This window comes from Diceros bicornis, chromosome 27 (genome assembly GCF_020826845.1).
Source record: "Diceros bicornis minor isolate mBicDic1 chromosome 27, mDicBic1.mat.cur, whole genome shotgun sequence".
Lineage (NCBI taxonomy): Eukaryota > Metazoa > Chordata > Mammalia > Perissodactyla > Rhinocerotidae > Diceros > Diceros bicornis.
In genome coordinates this window covers 11,329,814-11,346,103 of record NC_080766.1, presented here as the reverse complement: position 1 = coordinate 11,346,103, position 16,290 = coordinate 11,329,814, and the positions used below count along the sequence as shown (strand labels likewise).

Sequence of the window (16,290 nt, the reverse complement as noted above, 5' to 3'; positions counted from 1 at the left end):
CATATAAAATAGATGCTATTTGTGTCTCTGAGCATTTTAACAGGGCTTCAAGCTATTTACCACTGTGCATATTGAGAATTTTGCAGTTTTTCACAGCTCAGTTTTATAGACTTCTACTATTCATGTTACATTCAGTAAACTTGCCTCAACAAGCTAAGAGAAAATGCCAAAAATTAGCACTCCTACTGTTCGGGAGAGTGTATTTTGTCTTCCTATAATTGTTTCAATTCCAGCACTTAGCAGGAAGACATTTAAATTTTTATTGTATTCTGATCTATCAGAGAAAAAGAAGAATTTACAAGTTTGACACTAAACAATCACAGATGGAAGATCTGAAGTAAGACCACACATTTTACACTGAAGTATAACGTAGCCATCACTAAATGTAGACTGACACTCGGGACAAGATCCATCCAGCTTTCCCTGCGGCTTCAGGGAGCATGTAACATATTTATTAAAGAACGTCCCACAGAATTGCAAATGTCAAAATACAATGTAAGCGTATTGATAAAATCCTTCAAATTTAGTAATGGAAATTTCATAATACTGCTGAGAAAGAAAATTGTCAGTTCGTAATTATGCCTCTTTCTCCCCAGGTATCACTCATTACAGAAAACAGAATAACTTCATGGTAATGAGGTTCCTAAACAAGAGAGTAGTAAAAACATATGTACACATATCAGATGACCCACATTAGGAACAAAAAATAGTTTGCTCTCTATTGTCATGATTTTAGTTTGTTTATAAATAGAGCAAAGCAATACAAGAAAAACAGAAAAGGCTTCTGATTTAAATTTTAACTATTGATGAAAATATATTTGAGAAAGCTTCTCAATACCAGTTAGGAAAACTCCAGGGGCAGCCCGACTCCTGTTTGCCTTGTTTGCTATGGGAAGTCCAAGTCCAGCCTCCTGGTCATTCATGGGCTGTTGGACTCACCACATACCATAATCTGTCCCAACTGCCTTTCTTGTCCTCCTGCTGTGCCCTCTACGATTTCTGTTCTGTAACCAGAGAACTTGCCTATATGTTTTACATCCTCTTGGAATTCTCTCTTTATGTCCTAGTCTTAAGAATCACCTGGGAATCTTTTAAAAATTCCAAAGCCCAGGCTACAGCCAAGACCAATTCAATCACAATCTCTAGTATTTTTTGAAACTCCCCAGGTCATTCCCATGTGCAATTCTGAGAATCAGTGATTTATTGGTTCTCTATTGTACCAGTTATTTTCTAATACTTTCAAAACTCTTCCTTTTTTTGACAGATGTCTGATAAAATTCCCACCCTTGATCAACCATGGCCTTCTAGGAAAAAAGTAATACAACCAGGGGCCAGCCCAGTGGCTCAAGCGGTTAAGTGCGTACTCCCTCTGCTGCGGTGGCCCGGGGTTTGCTGGTTCAAATCCCGGGCGCGCACCGACACATTGCTTGGCAAGCCATGCTGTGGCGGCGTCCCATATAAAGTGGAGGAAGATGGGCATGGATGTTAGCCCAGGGCCAGTCTTCCTCAGCAAAAAGAGGAGGATTGGCAGATGTTAGCTCAGGGCCGATCTTCCTCACCAAAAAAGTAATACAACCAAAAGGCTGATTCAACTCATAGTCTTGATTACAAATCTCAAATGAGCATTCAATATTACCTAACTATCCTACTGTGGTTCTCTAGTATTTTCACACCTGGAAATGTCCATTTCATACTTCTATTTTTTTCTCAATGTCTCTTACTCCTTCCACTCTCAAATGATAACCTCAATGAGAATATAAAAGCTATCAAGAATGAACTTCTTCACCTTCACATAATTCCACTTAAAACCCACTTGCACCTGTATACAGAAACTGACGTGGAAACAATGAGTTTAACTTGGATGAATGAATGAGCAAACAAATCAATGAGTCTCATTGATTCTAGATTATTTCAGACATTTCAGTTTATGCATTAACATCTGATGTCATGGGGAATGTGTATTTTATGATTACAACATGAGTTTTCGGTTTTCTGGACTACTGTGCCATATTATAATAGCGAAACATTGCTAGTTTTGTTGACTTAACTCTGCTAGTTCAGTATTTTTTAAACGAGAAATTTGAATCATTTATGTTTTGAGATATACCCAGAGAGTTACATGCAGCATTAAAATTTCAAATTGAATGAAGGTGTACTCATTTAGAAGATGTTCTTCTATAACACTGTAATCCCCAAGAGGAAAAAGAAAATGACGACCGAGAAAGCAAAGCTTCTGTTGCGAGAATAATTCTTACTTTAGTTCAAAGGCTCTCTGAACAAGTGGAATGTGAACAAGACAGGATGGAAAGTGATTCAGGTCATCTGCATTTGAATCTCTATCTATATATGAGGAAAATAAAGAAGATGAAGTCAAATCAAGGGGGAAAACAAAACAACTTCCTTTGAAACAAAACTGGCAGCAAGCTCTTAATAAGATTGCAGTCCCTACCAAAAAAACCCCGAAAGTTGTTGAAAAAGACTTTTCTTAAAGTTATTAGATAATAAGACACTTGATTATGTGAAAATGCAAATATTAGAGTTAGCTGTCGAGTGTCGCTTTCTCCTTACCATTGCATAGCCTAGGACAGGGTTACAAAAAGCTTTCTGAAAAACCAGAAAATTTTTCACAACAACCAACTTGCAACTCAATGATGACAACATTTTAATGCACTTTATTTTTGAAAGTCACATTTAAAAAACTATTAAATAATATTATTTCAGGTTCAAATTTATGATTAAACTGTCTTCATTTTGTTTGGATAGCTGATTCTTAAAATTACATTCCACTTTGTCTGACAATATTTTAAATCAGCAAGATATGTGCTTAATGCTTAGATTTTAATTTATGCTTTACTTGATATTATAAAATACGGTTGTATGGGGCCGGCCTGGTGGCATAGTGGTTGAGTTCACGCATTCCACTTTGGCTGCCCGGGGTTGAAGAGTTCGGATCCCAGGTGCGGAGCTACACACTGCTCATCAAACCATGCTGTGGTGACATCTCATATACAAAATAGAGGAAGACTGGCAATAGATGTTAGCTCAGGGCCAATCTTCCTCACCAAAAAAAAAAAAATAGTAAATAAATAAATATATAAAATATGGTTGTATATGTTTATATTTTAAATGAATTAAATATTTTTAATTTCTTCTCTTTTTCTAGAATTCTAAGCAGTCTTTAATAAAAAATACTATCAATGCTATTATTTTGGCATTATATGGAATTCATACTGCAGTATCAGCATTGATGTTTTTTCCTAGTACTGTGATCACTGGACATAGCAGCCCATTTGCCTGCCTGCCTACGCCTCTTTATAGCAATTCTGGATGAGCCACATGATGCAGCCTTGTGACTACTCCCTCTGCCTCAGCCAACTGGATTGGACAGGGCAGCACTCCCATGATAACCAGATAACCGTCAGAAAACTGGCACAATCTATCCTTATCCTCATTTTCTTCTCCTTTGAATTGCTTTAGCAGTTTATCTACATGCAATTAACATATATTCGCTGAAGTCATCCCTATGTGTAAAGCAGATGTTTTTCATTTTATATTTACTTTTAACCATCAATTAAAATTCTTAAACAACCAATGATCATAAAAAATAGCAAAGACATACTCATATACATTACCAGCAATCACACATCTTATTTTTCTAATCTGTATCCTTTTAGTTATATTATAAATAGAGAAAAAAATAAACATAAAGCCACTCAACCATCAATAACAGGTCTTTCTTACTAAAGACTTCATGATATTTTAAAGTGACTGAAAACCACATTTTTTTCATAAAACTTGCCAGTCAATGAATGATCTCTAAATTGATTTCCTTAGGCCCCAGTGTTTTCATTTATTTGAAGTTTAATATTCCTGGATGACCTGAATCTCACTCCATCGCTTCAGTCCCATTCCTACTTAGACTTTCACTGATTTCATTGCATGGCTTTCTTGTGCCTTTCTATTCTGAGTTTGCCTGGCTGAAGCAGCTCATAACTTCCACCAACAATCTCCTAACCCAGTTTCCCACATATTTACCTGCCATTCTGTGCTATCTCTGTCACTGCATCCAGTGCGTGTACTAGTATAAAGATACTTGTCTGCTTACTTGTCTGTATTCTCTTTTGGGTTTTAAGACCTCGACGGCAAGAACTGTTTTCCACCTTGGAATATCCACCACTTAGCAATACCTGGTACATAGCAGATACACATAAATGTCTGAAGCATGAAAGAATTTTATGAATTGTATTAAAAAACATTCTAGAATGTGTTATGAATATATCAAATTTGTAGTTTAAACTTACATAAATCTCAAATTCACTAACTTTTTAAATTGAACTTGCCTTAAATCAATCTGCCTTCTCTCTCTTTCTCTCTCTCTGTATTTAGAAACTCTGTGCACAAGTATGCTAGAAAAACGTATTAAGTTTTATCCAGTGTTCACACAGACTCACACACAGACACCACATAATAGATACATAGTAAATGCTAACTGATCAATATAATTTTGGCTTATCCTAGAAATAAAAACTAGTTAAGGCAACCTTCAGACGTCCTCATACATGAAAGCTAAGTAAGGTGTTTTAGCCACAACATTCAGTAAATGTCACTATGAATTAAAAGCAAAAAAAGTAATATTCATTCTTAGTGAGACTGACTGTAGAAATGGCTTAATTTACCACATAATATCAACTGGCAAAATGTCATTTGATTTCTAACAAAGAACTATTACCTTTACTGGTGTTTTAAAGAGGAAATGAATGAAACATTTTAAGAAACTTTTATATTAAACAATGTACCATCAGACAAGATTCTAAAGAAATACTCTTAGATGGAATTGAACATCAGCATTCTGGACCCATATATTTAATAGAATGACTAATAATATTAAAAATAGTAATAGTTAATTTAATTTTAAATTAAATTTAAATTTAAATAAAAGTTAACCATGAACTACATGCCTGGCAATATTCTGAGTCCTGTACACGCATTCAATCACTTTACCCTCAGAACAACCGTCTGAGGCAGGCGCTACTCCGTTTCACCCCTGAGCAGAGGAAAGCCCACCTCGATGATGCGCCCCACTCAGGTCACAGTGAGAGAGCTCGGACTCTGCCCAGAGAGTTTTCTTAACCACTGTGCTCTACCTTTTCCCTAAAAGGTACTCATCAGTTATACTTTGGTGGCTAAACTACATAATGATCTAAGAATCATTTTTTCAGTAATTTTCTTAAATTGGAAATCAGAAGAAAAAGACAAGCGACGATCTGCTGTCATTTTCCAGCTGTACAACGTCAGGTATGTCCCTTTACTTCTCCCAGTCGCAGTTTTAGCAAAATGGGATGTGGAACATCTACCTAGCATACCTTAGTACTCTTCTCATGTTCACCCAGGTTTCATCTGAACTAAGACATACTATAAAAAAATATATATAGATCAAGATTAAGTTAGACGGTGCATATCAAAGTGTTTTAGAAAGTATAGAATGCTAAGTCAATATAAATGTACTTTTATTAAATTTATTATCTTAACTCTCTTATGATCAATGATATAAAAATAATTTAGCCATCCCTGCTCTCCTCTTCCATACTTGAGTCTTTCATATGACTATACGATAGAATAGGAAATATAAATGTATTTATTCACAACCAACTAAAATAACGCAGCAAATCAAAAAAGTCATAGCAAATATTCCTCTGCTTTAACCAGAGCAAAAGAATTTTTCTGAAACTCAAAATTAAGAGTCTATAAGACAAAAACAAACAATCAAAACAAATCAGCCAAACTGGTATCATTTTGAGAAAACCCATATTGATCTTAATGATTTTTGATAAATAAAACACATATCTAAATGCCTGACGAATTTATGGAAACAGATTTTAATGAAAAATGACAAAAATGTGTTGTTTTCTTATTTCTTTTAACTCATTCTTTCTCTACTAGAGGGAAATACAAATAAAATTCCAGAAAACTAACAAGTTTAAAAATGCCTAAAACATGAGTAAACAACCAAGTTGCTCTTCGGTCTTAAAGAATTTCTTAAATTGATCTTTTTAAATATTAATTTCTTATATGCCACTTGAAAGGAATTACTTTGCTTAAAACTACAACTGGTGATTGCAGCTAATGAACTACTGGTAAAAATATTACAAGGTACTATTATATATACATCTACATACATATTAAATATGTAGATATCTGATATCCTTTTTCAGAAAAATGTGAGAGCCTTGTGATGGCCTAGATACCAGACTAGTTGCTAGTAGTTCCGGAGACACAATAGTGAATAAGATATAGATGACCCCTATTCTCACTGAGTTTTAGATTTATCAAGGGAGTCATGTATTTAATAGTTTTTCAAGTGTAATTTTGTTAAGTGCCGTGAAAGGTAAGTACAGGGTGATATAAAAATGGACAATAGGGAAAACTAGTGTAGTTTGAGACTTTAGGAAAGACCTCCGTAAGGACATGAGACTTGCAGATAAAGGATTTGGGTAGGTAAGCGGTGGAGTGGGGGTTTGAGTGGGATGATTCCAAGAGGGGAGAACAACAAAATGCATAGAGAGTTCAGAGTGGAAGGAGGCTGGCACATTCAATGAACTGAAAGAAGGCTTGCTTGGCTGGAGCAGAGCAATCAATGGGGAGACCCATGGGAGACCATTCATGCAAGGCTTACAGGTCAGCTGGAGGACACTGTAGTCATTAAAGCCATAAAGCAGGGCAGTGACATGATCAGAAAAGGTGAAAAAATATTTAAAGTCATGATCGCTCATGGGCAAATATTAAATTTTATCAAACAACATCAATAATGAGAAATTATAGAGCCATTTGGAAATTACTGATTTTAAAGTGAATAGAGAAATGCTATATTTAGATAAGCTATTGAGACAAGAAGAATTTTAAAAGTGTGGTATATTGGAGTTAAACATTAGAAGCCATTTGCTTCAAGGACAAAAGTAAGAATAAAACTTCAAAAGATCTATCAGTCCTATGTCAAAGAAGAATCTCAAAATTATATTTGGTACCACAAATATGGTCAATTTACAGACCTTATAAAAAGAGATGCTAGAAATAATTATGTTTATTTATTGTGTTATTATTGAAAGTTCCATGGGAAGAGTCTCCAAAACAGAACAGATGCTCAGCCTGCCCTAGGTTGAATACATACAGTTCAGGTGATATTAATATAAATATTTCACAAAGTTTACGAAGTTACTGGAGATTTGTTAATGTCCTAGCTGTCCGTGATCTGTTTTTACCCTTGGGGAAAATGCTGACAAAGACTCAGGAAATAGTTCTCATTATGAACTTTTATCAGACTTTCCTTATTTGAAAGTTATCAATATTAAATTAACTAGGGCCATTAAGTCTCTGTCCTCTGCCGATAGTTTTGTTTTACTCTCATGCTTGCCTGGAGGCTCTGTTATATGCTACAGGCTAGAACTGTCTTCAACAAAGGACAGTCTGAGGGAAAGGACTCTTTCAGGTACTTCAAACCACTGACACTCTCACCTTTTAGGTATAGGCTTCTGAGCTGACAGCGCTTACGTAACTTCCAGACTAAAGCAGTAAACTAAGTCAGGGTTACTAGAATCCTCGGAAGCAGGGGGCTTCAAGAATTAATGACATAGGACTGACCGCATGAACTCATAGGTCTTATTTTATTTTGGTTCTCTGCTTGGAAAATTGTTTTAGTTTCCACATATATAAGGAAGCCCTTGGATTTTCTTTTAAAACTATCTATAGACTGTAACAATTTAATAAACCCTGCTTTTGTAAATGAAATAAACATTTAAAACTCTCACTAAACCCCCAGTTCTCCTTACTTTACATGGCAATATAGTTATTTACATAGGCTCATAGACTCCACCTTTTTATTAGGATACAACTGAATAAACTGATTGTGCAACTAAGGCCTTACTGGAATGGCCATATTTGTTAATGATGCTCATTGTGCCAAGGAGGACCAGGTGTCTTTAAGGAACTGAGGCTGATTTTACTTATGGATAAAATGTCTATAAAGTAAATCCAGAAAATGTGGCCTGATATTTGGCTGGGACGGTGCAGTCTCCCAGGTGAAGAAGGTTACCTCCCGGCAGGTTAAGAATATTAACAAGTTTTGGTGATCCTCAGAGAAGAGGAATACGCCCAAAGGTTATGCAGGTGAAATCTGGTATAGGGTCTATTGGATTTGGCTTCCTAACCTCAAGTTAGCAAACAAGCGAGTCTTTTAAAAGTCCAAACTGAGATTCCTTATAAAAACTTGCAGATAGAAATGAATTAATCTGAAGCTCTAAGGCTTTTATTATAGAAAAGTCAGTCAGCCTCCCATACGAATTTCCCAGTCTTTCTGTCTCTCTCTAGCCTAAAAGCTGGTGAAATCTCCCAAAAGTCAAATGTTTAAATTGTCATTACTGGCCAAATAGAACAGAAAAACTGTTATTAGTCGATTTCTATATTTTATCATTCAAGATCCTTCAGACAGCAATGATCTTTGAATATTCATATTTTTCCCAGTTTTTTAAAATAATTTTTTTGTTCATCACAATATCCTGGGCCTTGGTTTTCACATTTATAATACAAATATACTGTTGGACAATTACCTCAAAGAAGACCAATTAATACTAGCTTAATGTGTTATGACATGACAATTACATCTTTCTTATGTTTTATTTGCAAACACTACAGTAATAAACTCAAAATGATTAAATTCAGAATAATGTCAAGTTCTAAAAATAGTTCGATTTCTTGACAGTATTAAAAATACCAGCTATTAGACTACTTTTGCATCAGGTATTAGTATAACAATAATTTTAGTGTAATTTAATTTTTGCAGTTTACACATGAAAGTATATTAAAGAAATAAAGTAATTTTCTATTTTAAATCTGAACAGCCAAATCAAAATATTCTACATGATTTATGTCACATGTAATATTAGTTAGCATTTTAAATGACTGGATATGTGTTCAACTCATACTTACCCATGAAATTGAGATAGCCTTCTCCGCCAAGCGCGTGAGTAATGAGTCGAATCATTTTATGAAGCTGTATTCCACGATCAATAACTGGAGTAAATGGGGTCAGAACGCTCATGTTGGTATACATTTCGGCATCCATCAACCAAAATGCCAGTGACTTATCCCCAACGAGTGCCTATTAGAAATAAAAGTGATTGAGATAAATGCAAAGAATAGGTACTAAGCAGTTGGGATTTACACGAGAATAACTCATGATTACACAGGGTGCAAAACGGTGTGCATTAGTATTAATTTCATGTAGTTTCCATTAGTTACTTTCTATGCTGAAGGTGAGCTGGTAAAATATATTAGAGATCAACACATCTGTTTTCAGGACTGAGTTTTATTTTTAAAAGAGCTTAGTGGATACTTCATGATAAGCTACCCGAATATTGGTTATACCTGAGCTGAAGCTTCAAATTTTCTGAAATTGGAATAAATATTTATTATAATGTTGAGAACACTAAACAGATTTTAAAACAGTTTGCATAACATGATTTTGTTTTGAAAGAATGGAAGAGTTTCTAAAAAACATTTATATGTACATGTATTTAGATTTATGTATATGTACTTATATGTATTTGTAAATGTATACATATTATATATATTAAATATATATCTAAATATATTACAATGGACTCTCCTCCCCTTCAGCAGAGGGTTGACAACTTTTTTTTAATGTAAAATTTGCTTTCTCATTGCACTTGTCATTTAATCTAAAATTAGTTTGTTTCATATGAACATGTAACAGTTGATAAAGGGGGCAGGTAACTCAGAAAGACCCTGAGTAGCAGAAGACAGGCTTCTTAACAATCCAAATTATTATGGTTACAAACAACTAACTAATGCAAAGTATTCTTCACTGACAAAAAATAATATATAGTAAAACATAAATAGAGATTAAACCATAATCTCATTATTCTATTACAATTATTTTCATTTTTAGAAAAATGTTTTTACTTACAAACCTATCATAATCTCTATTTTGATTTAAATAACTTTTAAAAAAAATACTCTTACAGGAAGATCTACTCATTTTGTGGGTCTTATCCTTATTTTGAGGGCCAAGAAAGATCTGGCTTGGAATATGGTTCCTGCAACAAGAATTCCCAGAGTTTGATTAGATGGTAATTGCTATCTATATTACTTGAGTTCAATTTTTTTTTGCTTTATCAAGCAGCCTCTTTGTTCTCTGACTTATTTTAATATTTATGCTGAAGTCCTAACTCCCAATGTGACTGTATTTGGAGATGGGGCCTCTAAAGAGGTGATCAAGGTTAAATGAGGTCATAAGGGTGAGGCTCTCATCCAAGATGAGTGGTGTCCTTATAAGAGGAAGAGACACAGGGATGCATGTGCCCAGTAAAAAGACCACGTGAGGACACAGAGAAGATGACCATCTGCATCCTAGGAAAGAGGCCTCAGGAGAAACTAAACCTGCTGACAACCTTGATCTTGAACTTCCAGCCTCCAGAACTGTGAGAAATAAATTTCTGTTCCAGCCACCTTGTCTGTGGGGTTTTGTTATGGTAACCCTCATACATGTACCAATAAAATGCAGCTTCAGTCTGACATATAACTTAGAGTTCTATGTAAGCTTAGTTTGAAAATAAGGCTGCACTGCCAAAAAAGTTTAAAAACAACGTATATAAGATATAAATTATATTTGTTAAATTGTTTTTAGACAGAACTCTCTTAAACAATTTGTCCTTTTCACTTGTTTTGAACTGTTTGACTGTATTCTTATGTGTAACTGTGTTTATTTCTGTCATTTCTGATTCTATTATAAAATTATTTTGATAATTTCTGCTTAGATTTTTACTACATGTATGTATTTCTATTTTACTCTGATGCATACATTTCCATATTATTAATTTTATAAATATACATATTTATAATTTTTAGGTGTAAGAGTCAATGTACACTTGCTTTTAGAAAGAACTAGGCAACTTGCATCTTTTTGTACATTTCTGACAATTTGTAATACGAGGCACAATTACCTCAATCTTTAAAGTATAAAATAATTCTTGGTAAATCTATAATGTTTCTGTACACTTTGGGAGGAAAATTAGGAAAGTAACTATCGGTTTCACCTTCAATTTGCTTATCCACTCATTTATTTATTCTTTCATGTAAAATAAACATATACTGAGAGATCAAAATGTGCCAGAACTGCTAGGACTTTGCAACAGAAAGATACAATTGCCACAGATAGTTTAGTTTTCCTGTAGTTATATATATTTGGTGAAGAGGTCCCTGCATTCTTAAATGAATATTATTCGTTTCTTATTTTGTTACATTTTGGTTCTGGTATTTTCATAGATATTTATTTGATCTGCTCTATGGCCAGTTTAAATTGAAAAGATAGCACTGCCCCGATTTGGAAGATGCAATATTTAGCATATGCCTACTTCATGAGTCAGCAAACTTTCTGTAAAGGCCACATAGTACATATTTTAGGCATTGTGGGCCACTTCCTCTGTCTCAACTACTCAAATCTGCCGTTATGGCTCAAAAGCAGCCATAGACAATATGAAAATGAATGAGCATGGCTGTGTTCCAATTAACTTTACAAAAACAGGCAGCAGGCAGAATTTGGCCCATGGGCATTAGTAGCTGACCTCTGGTCTGCTTACACTTTCTTAGTAGTTAGAGGAGATAACTGAAAAACCACCTGTTTACCTCAAATGACCAATTTCTGCTGAAAGAATAGAGAAGTTTATTGTTTGAGCTTCAATTTTCTTAATACACATACTGCAAATAATTTCAAACCTTTTATGATCTCTTTTTTAAGGTATAAAGAGTACATTTTATGTTATTTACATTTATGAGGATTAATATGGCTTTAAATAACTAAATGGCCTTTTTCCCCCATTTATTTATGTTTATTGAGTGACTACTGGGAACAGTCACAGTGCTAAGGCTGGAAACACAAAGGTGATGGAGACAAATGGTCTGCCTAAAGCATGATGAGAACGTGGAGAAGGGGCCGGCTGTTTTTCCCTTACACAACTGAACAAAGGCTTCAGAAAGAACGTGCTGTCTGAGTCAGGGCATCAGGTCTTTGCAGGAGTTTCCAGGTGAAGCAGGCATTTGCACGTATGTGCGGAAAAACACAAGACTGGAATGCAGCTGACCTATTCAGCAATGGGTGGGAACTTTACAGCACTGAAGAATAGAGTGCTTGGAGGGTTGAGCAGAGGATGAAGGTGGAAACTTGGACTTGGGCCAGGATATGAGTGGCCTTGAATGACAAGCTTCAACCAGAAGAGCGGGGTTGACAAAATGAGCTTTGCTCTTTGGAAAATACTTCCGGCTGCATTAGAGAGGATGGACTGACACTGACAGGGGTGGGGGTCAGGGGATCAATTAGCAGGAGATTTCAGTGATTGAGGAAAACAATGACAAAAGCTTGTCAAAAGGCACAAAAGAAAACCTCTAGAAGAAAACCTAAAATGGAAATTAAAATAAACCTGGATCAGCACAAATAGTCCTCTCATTATAACAAAGGAAAACATGTAAAATAACACTTGCAACTATCATTTATAATCTTTTAATTACAGTTTGGCAGGGTAAAACTGGTACCGCATTTTGAAGCTAGAATTTATAGATCTACAAAATAATTTTAAAATGTTTTTCAAATATGACTAGCTTTCATATAAAGACATATATAGATAGAGCTATATACAATTAGTTATATTAACTGTATTAAACTACAGAAATTTGTATTTAGATATGTTTGTATTTAGGTACATTAACAAACTAAGAGCGAGAAAGCATGAATTTATACACATACGCATTTACCTGATCGTGGCTCTCTGCATAAGCAATGCACTTTTCAAGGTAGCGTCTGTTTGTGAGTGTGTACACTATATTGCCCATATTCCAATCTTCATCTTTAAACTCTTTAAGTAGCTAGATGCAAGAGAGAAAATAATTTGAACAAACCATTATTGTTCTTACTTTAAATCCCAATCTGAGGTATACAGCATATCAATCCAAATTATTTGACATGTAGATACAAGTGCACCTATATAGCAAAGATACCTTTGTTTAAACTTTCATTGAAATCACAGCTTTTATATAGACAGTCCAAATGACAGTGCTGTGGGTGTGTGTGTTTGCTTTTGTGCAGATGGTTTTATCATTGCACTTTAGGATTTCTGCAACCTCCTTTTCCCTGTAACAACTGCAACCTCCTGATTAATGACCACAGCGAAGGGTTGTTGTGCAATATGTTTTTCTGTAACTTTCGCAAGGTAGAGATATACTACTTGCTACATTTTTTGGTTTGAATAAAAAATTTATCAAGAATAGTGTTTTGTTCCATTCTTAAAAAGTGATAATTAAACAACAATTATTATTTCAAAGTTTAAAGGCTAATTACCATGAAATAACTATCATCTTAACAGAAGACTTTTTTTTTTTTTTTGCTGAAGAAGATTTACCCTGAGCTAACACCTATTGCCAATCTTCCCCCCTTTTTATTTTATTTTTTTGCTTGAGGAAGACTGTCCCTGAGCTAACACGTGTGCCAATCTTCCTCATTTGTATGTGGGTTGCTGCCACAGTATAGCGTGACGAGCAGCGTAGGTCCGCACCCAGGATCCAGGCCCACAAACCCAGGCCAGCCAAGTGGAGGATGCTGAACTTAACCACTACACCACAGGGCCAGCCCCAACAGACCACATATTTTTGTCTCCATTTCAGTGGCCACTCATCTCCAATCTGGCTTCTGCTGCCCACCACTTGCATGCAAATGGCCTTGCCAAGATCTCAGACGACTGTCTCTCAGGTCAGTAATTGCTCTTTCTTAGGCAAATCCTTGCTGTACATGTTGACAATGCTGACATTATCCCTTCCCTGAAATGCTTTCTCTACCACTGTGAAACTCTCGATTGTTTTGTTTTGTTTTCCCACCACTCTAGGCATCCTGCAAATTCTCTTTCTCTGCCTAGCCTATAAAAGTTGGTGCTCCTCAGAGTTATGTCCTAAAAATAGCCTCTTCTCTTATACTCAACACATTCTTTCTGTGTGGGCCCATTGCTCTGTCCAAAGGGTCAATTACACTCTGATTGGCAGAATTCTTAGATGGCCCCCAGGATTCCTACACCCTCATATTAACATCTTTGTGTAATTCTTTATCTAGAGTGTAGACGGCACCTCTGAATATGACGGATGTCCTCTGAAGAAACCATGAAATAATAACTGAGTAATGTCTTAAGTTGCTAAGTTTGAGATAATTTGTTATGTAGCAATAGAAAACTAATGCAGATTTTGGTACAAGAAATGGGGCTCAGGCCTGCTTGTATCTTCCTACGCTGACTTTTTTTTGCCTATGGAATTCAGGTGTGCTTAGCCACCCCCCATAATTGCAGTGTGAATCGTTGGGCACCAGAAGGCAGACTGTGTTAGGCAGAATAATGGCAACCCAGAGATGGTCACATCCTAATGCCCAGAATCTGCGAATATGTTACCTGAGATGGCAAAAGAACTTCAGAGATGTGATGAATGAAGCTAAGGACCTTGAGACAGGAAGATTATCCTGGATTACCTGGATGGGCCCAACGTAGTGACAGGGATCTTTCTAAAAAGGAAGCTGAGTTGTCAGAGTAATAGAGAGATTTGAAGACAGTACACTGCTGGCTTCGAAGATGGAGGAGGGAACCATGAGCCAAGGACTAAAGATGGCTTTTAGAAGCTAGAAAAGGCAAGGAAACTAAACCCTTGAGAAGGAAAGCAGCCTTAGTCTTAGCCTAGTACGACTCATTTCAGATTTGTGACCTACAGAACTATAAGAACTACGACAGTAAATTTTTGTTGTTTTCAGCCACTAAGTTGGTGGTAATTAGATGCAACAACAATTTGAAACTGGTGTATAGATCTACACAGATATGCACAATTAATTTTTGACAAATGTGCAAAAACAATTCAATGGAAGGAGGATAGACTGGTCAACAAATCATGCTGGAAGAGATGGACATCCATTGGTAAAAAAGAACCTTAAGCGAAGTCTTACACATTGTACAAAATTTATCTCAAAGTGGATCACGGACTCAAATATAAAACTATAAAATGTTTAATAGAAAACATAGGAGAGTCAAAGAATTCTTGGACATGATACCAAAAGAAAGACCTCTAAAGGAAAAAATGATAAATTGGTCTTCATCAAATCTAAAGTAAACAACTTTTGCTCTGTGAAAGCCCAGACGAAGAGGATGAAAAGACAAGCAACAGACTAGGAGAAAATATCTGTCAACCACACATCCAACGAAAGAGTTGAATCTAGACTATATAAAGAACTCTCAAAACTCCACAGTAAAGAAATGATCCAATTAGAAAAAGGTCAAAAGACACGAACAGACATTTCACCAAACAAAATATACAGACGGCAAACAGGCACATGAACAGATATTCACCACCATAAGCCATTAAGAAAATGTAAATTAAAACCACAGTGAGATATTACTACACACTTATTAGAATGGCTAAAAAAAAAAATAGTGGGGCCAGCCCAATGGTGTAGTGGTTAAGTTCGCATGATCCGCTTTGGCGGCCCAGGGTTCGCAGGTTCGGATCCCGGGGGCGGACCTATGCACCGCTCATCAAACCACACTGTGGAAGCATCCCATATAGAAAACAGAGGAAGATGGGCACAGGTATTAGCTCAGGGCTAATCTTCCTCAGCAAAAAGAGGAGGATTGGCAAAGGATGTTAGCTCAGGGCCAATCTTCCTCACCAAAAAAAAAAAAAAGTGACAACCACAAATGCTACGGTGAAAGGATGTACAGAACCTGGATCTCTCCAATGTTGCTAGTGGGAAAGTTGTGCAGCCACTCTGGAAAACAGTTTGGCACTTTCTTAAAAAATTAAACATCCAACTACTATATGACCCAGTAACTGCACTTTTGGGTATTTATCCTAGAGTAATGAAAACTTACGATCATACAAAAACCTGTAGGCACATACTTATAGCAGCTTTATTCATACAGCCAAAATCTGGAAAGACAAGTCGAATGTCTTTTAAAGGGCGAATGATTAAACAAACTGCGGTATATCTATACCATGGAATATTATTCAGCAATAAATAGGAATATACTATTGATACATGCACCAATGTGGATGACTCTCCAGAGAATTTTGCTGAGTGAAAAAATGGCAATCTCAAAAGGTTACATACTGTATGATTCCATTTATATAACATTCTTGAAATGACAAAATTAGAGAAATGGAGATCAGATTAGTGGTTGCCAAAGTTAACAAGTAACGGGGGCA

The 16,290-nt window shown here is 35.7% G+C and overlaps 1 protein-coding gene across 1 annotated transcript in view; it reads right to left on the bottom strand.

Annotated features, from left to right (window-relative positions):
• Positions 1 to 16,290, bottom strand: part of GBE1 (1,4-alpha-glucan branching enzyme 1) — a 258,313-nt gene that overhangs the window by 57,303 nt on the left and 184,720 nt on the right. Inside the window, exons 11-12 of the mRNA XM_058570688.1 lie at positions 12,820 to 12,930; positions 8,980 to 9,151 (exon numbers count right to left, since the gene is read on the bottom strand). Of these exons, the coding sequence (XP_058426671.1) occupies positions 8,980 to 9,151; positions 12,820 to 12,930 (283 nt within the window). The remainder of the gene's footprint in view (positions 1 to 8,979; positions 9,152 to 12,819; positions 12,931 to 16,290) is intronic.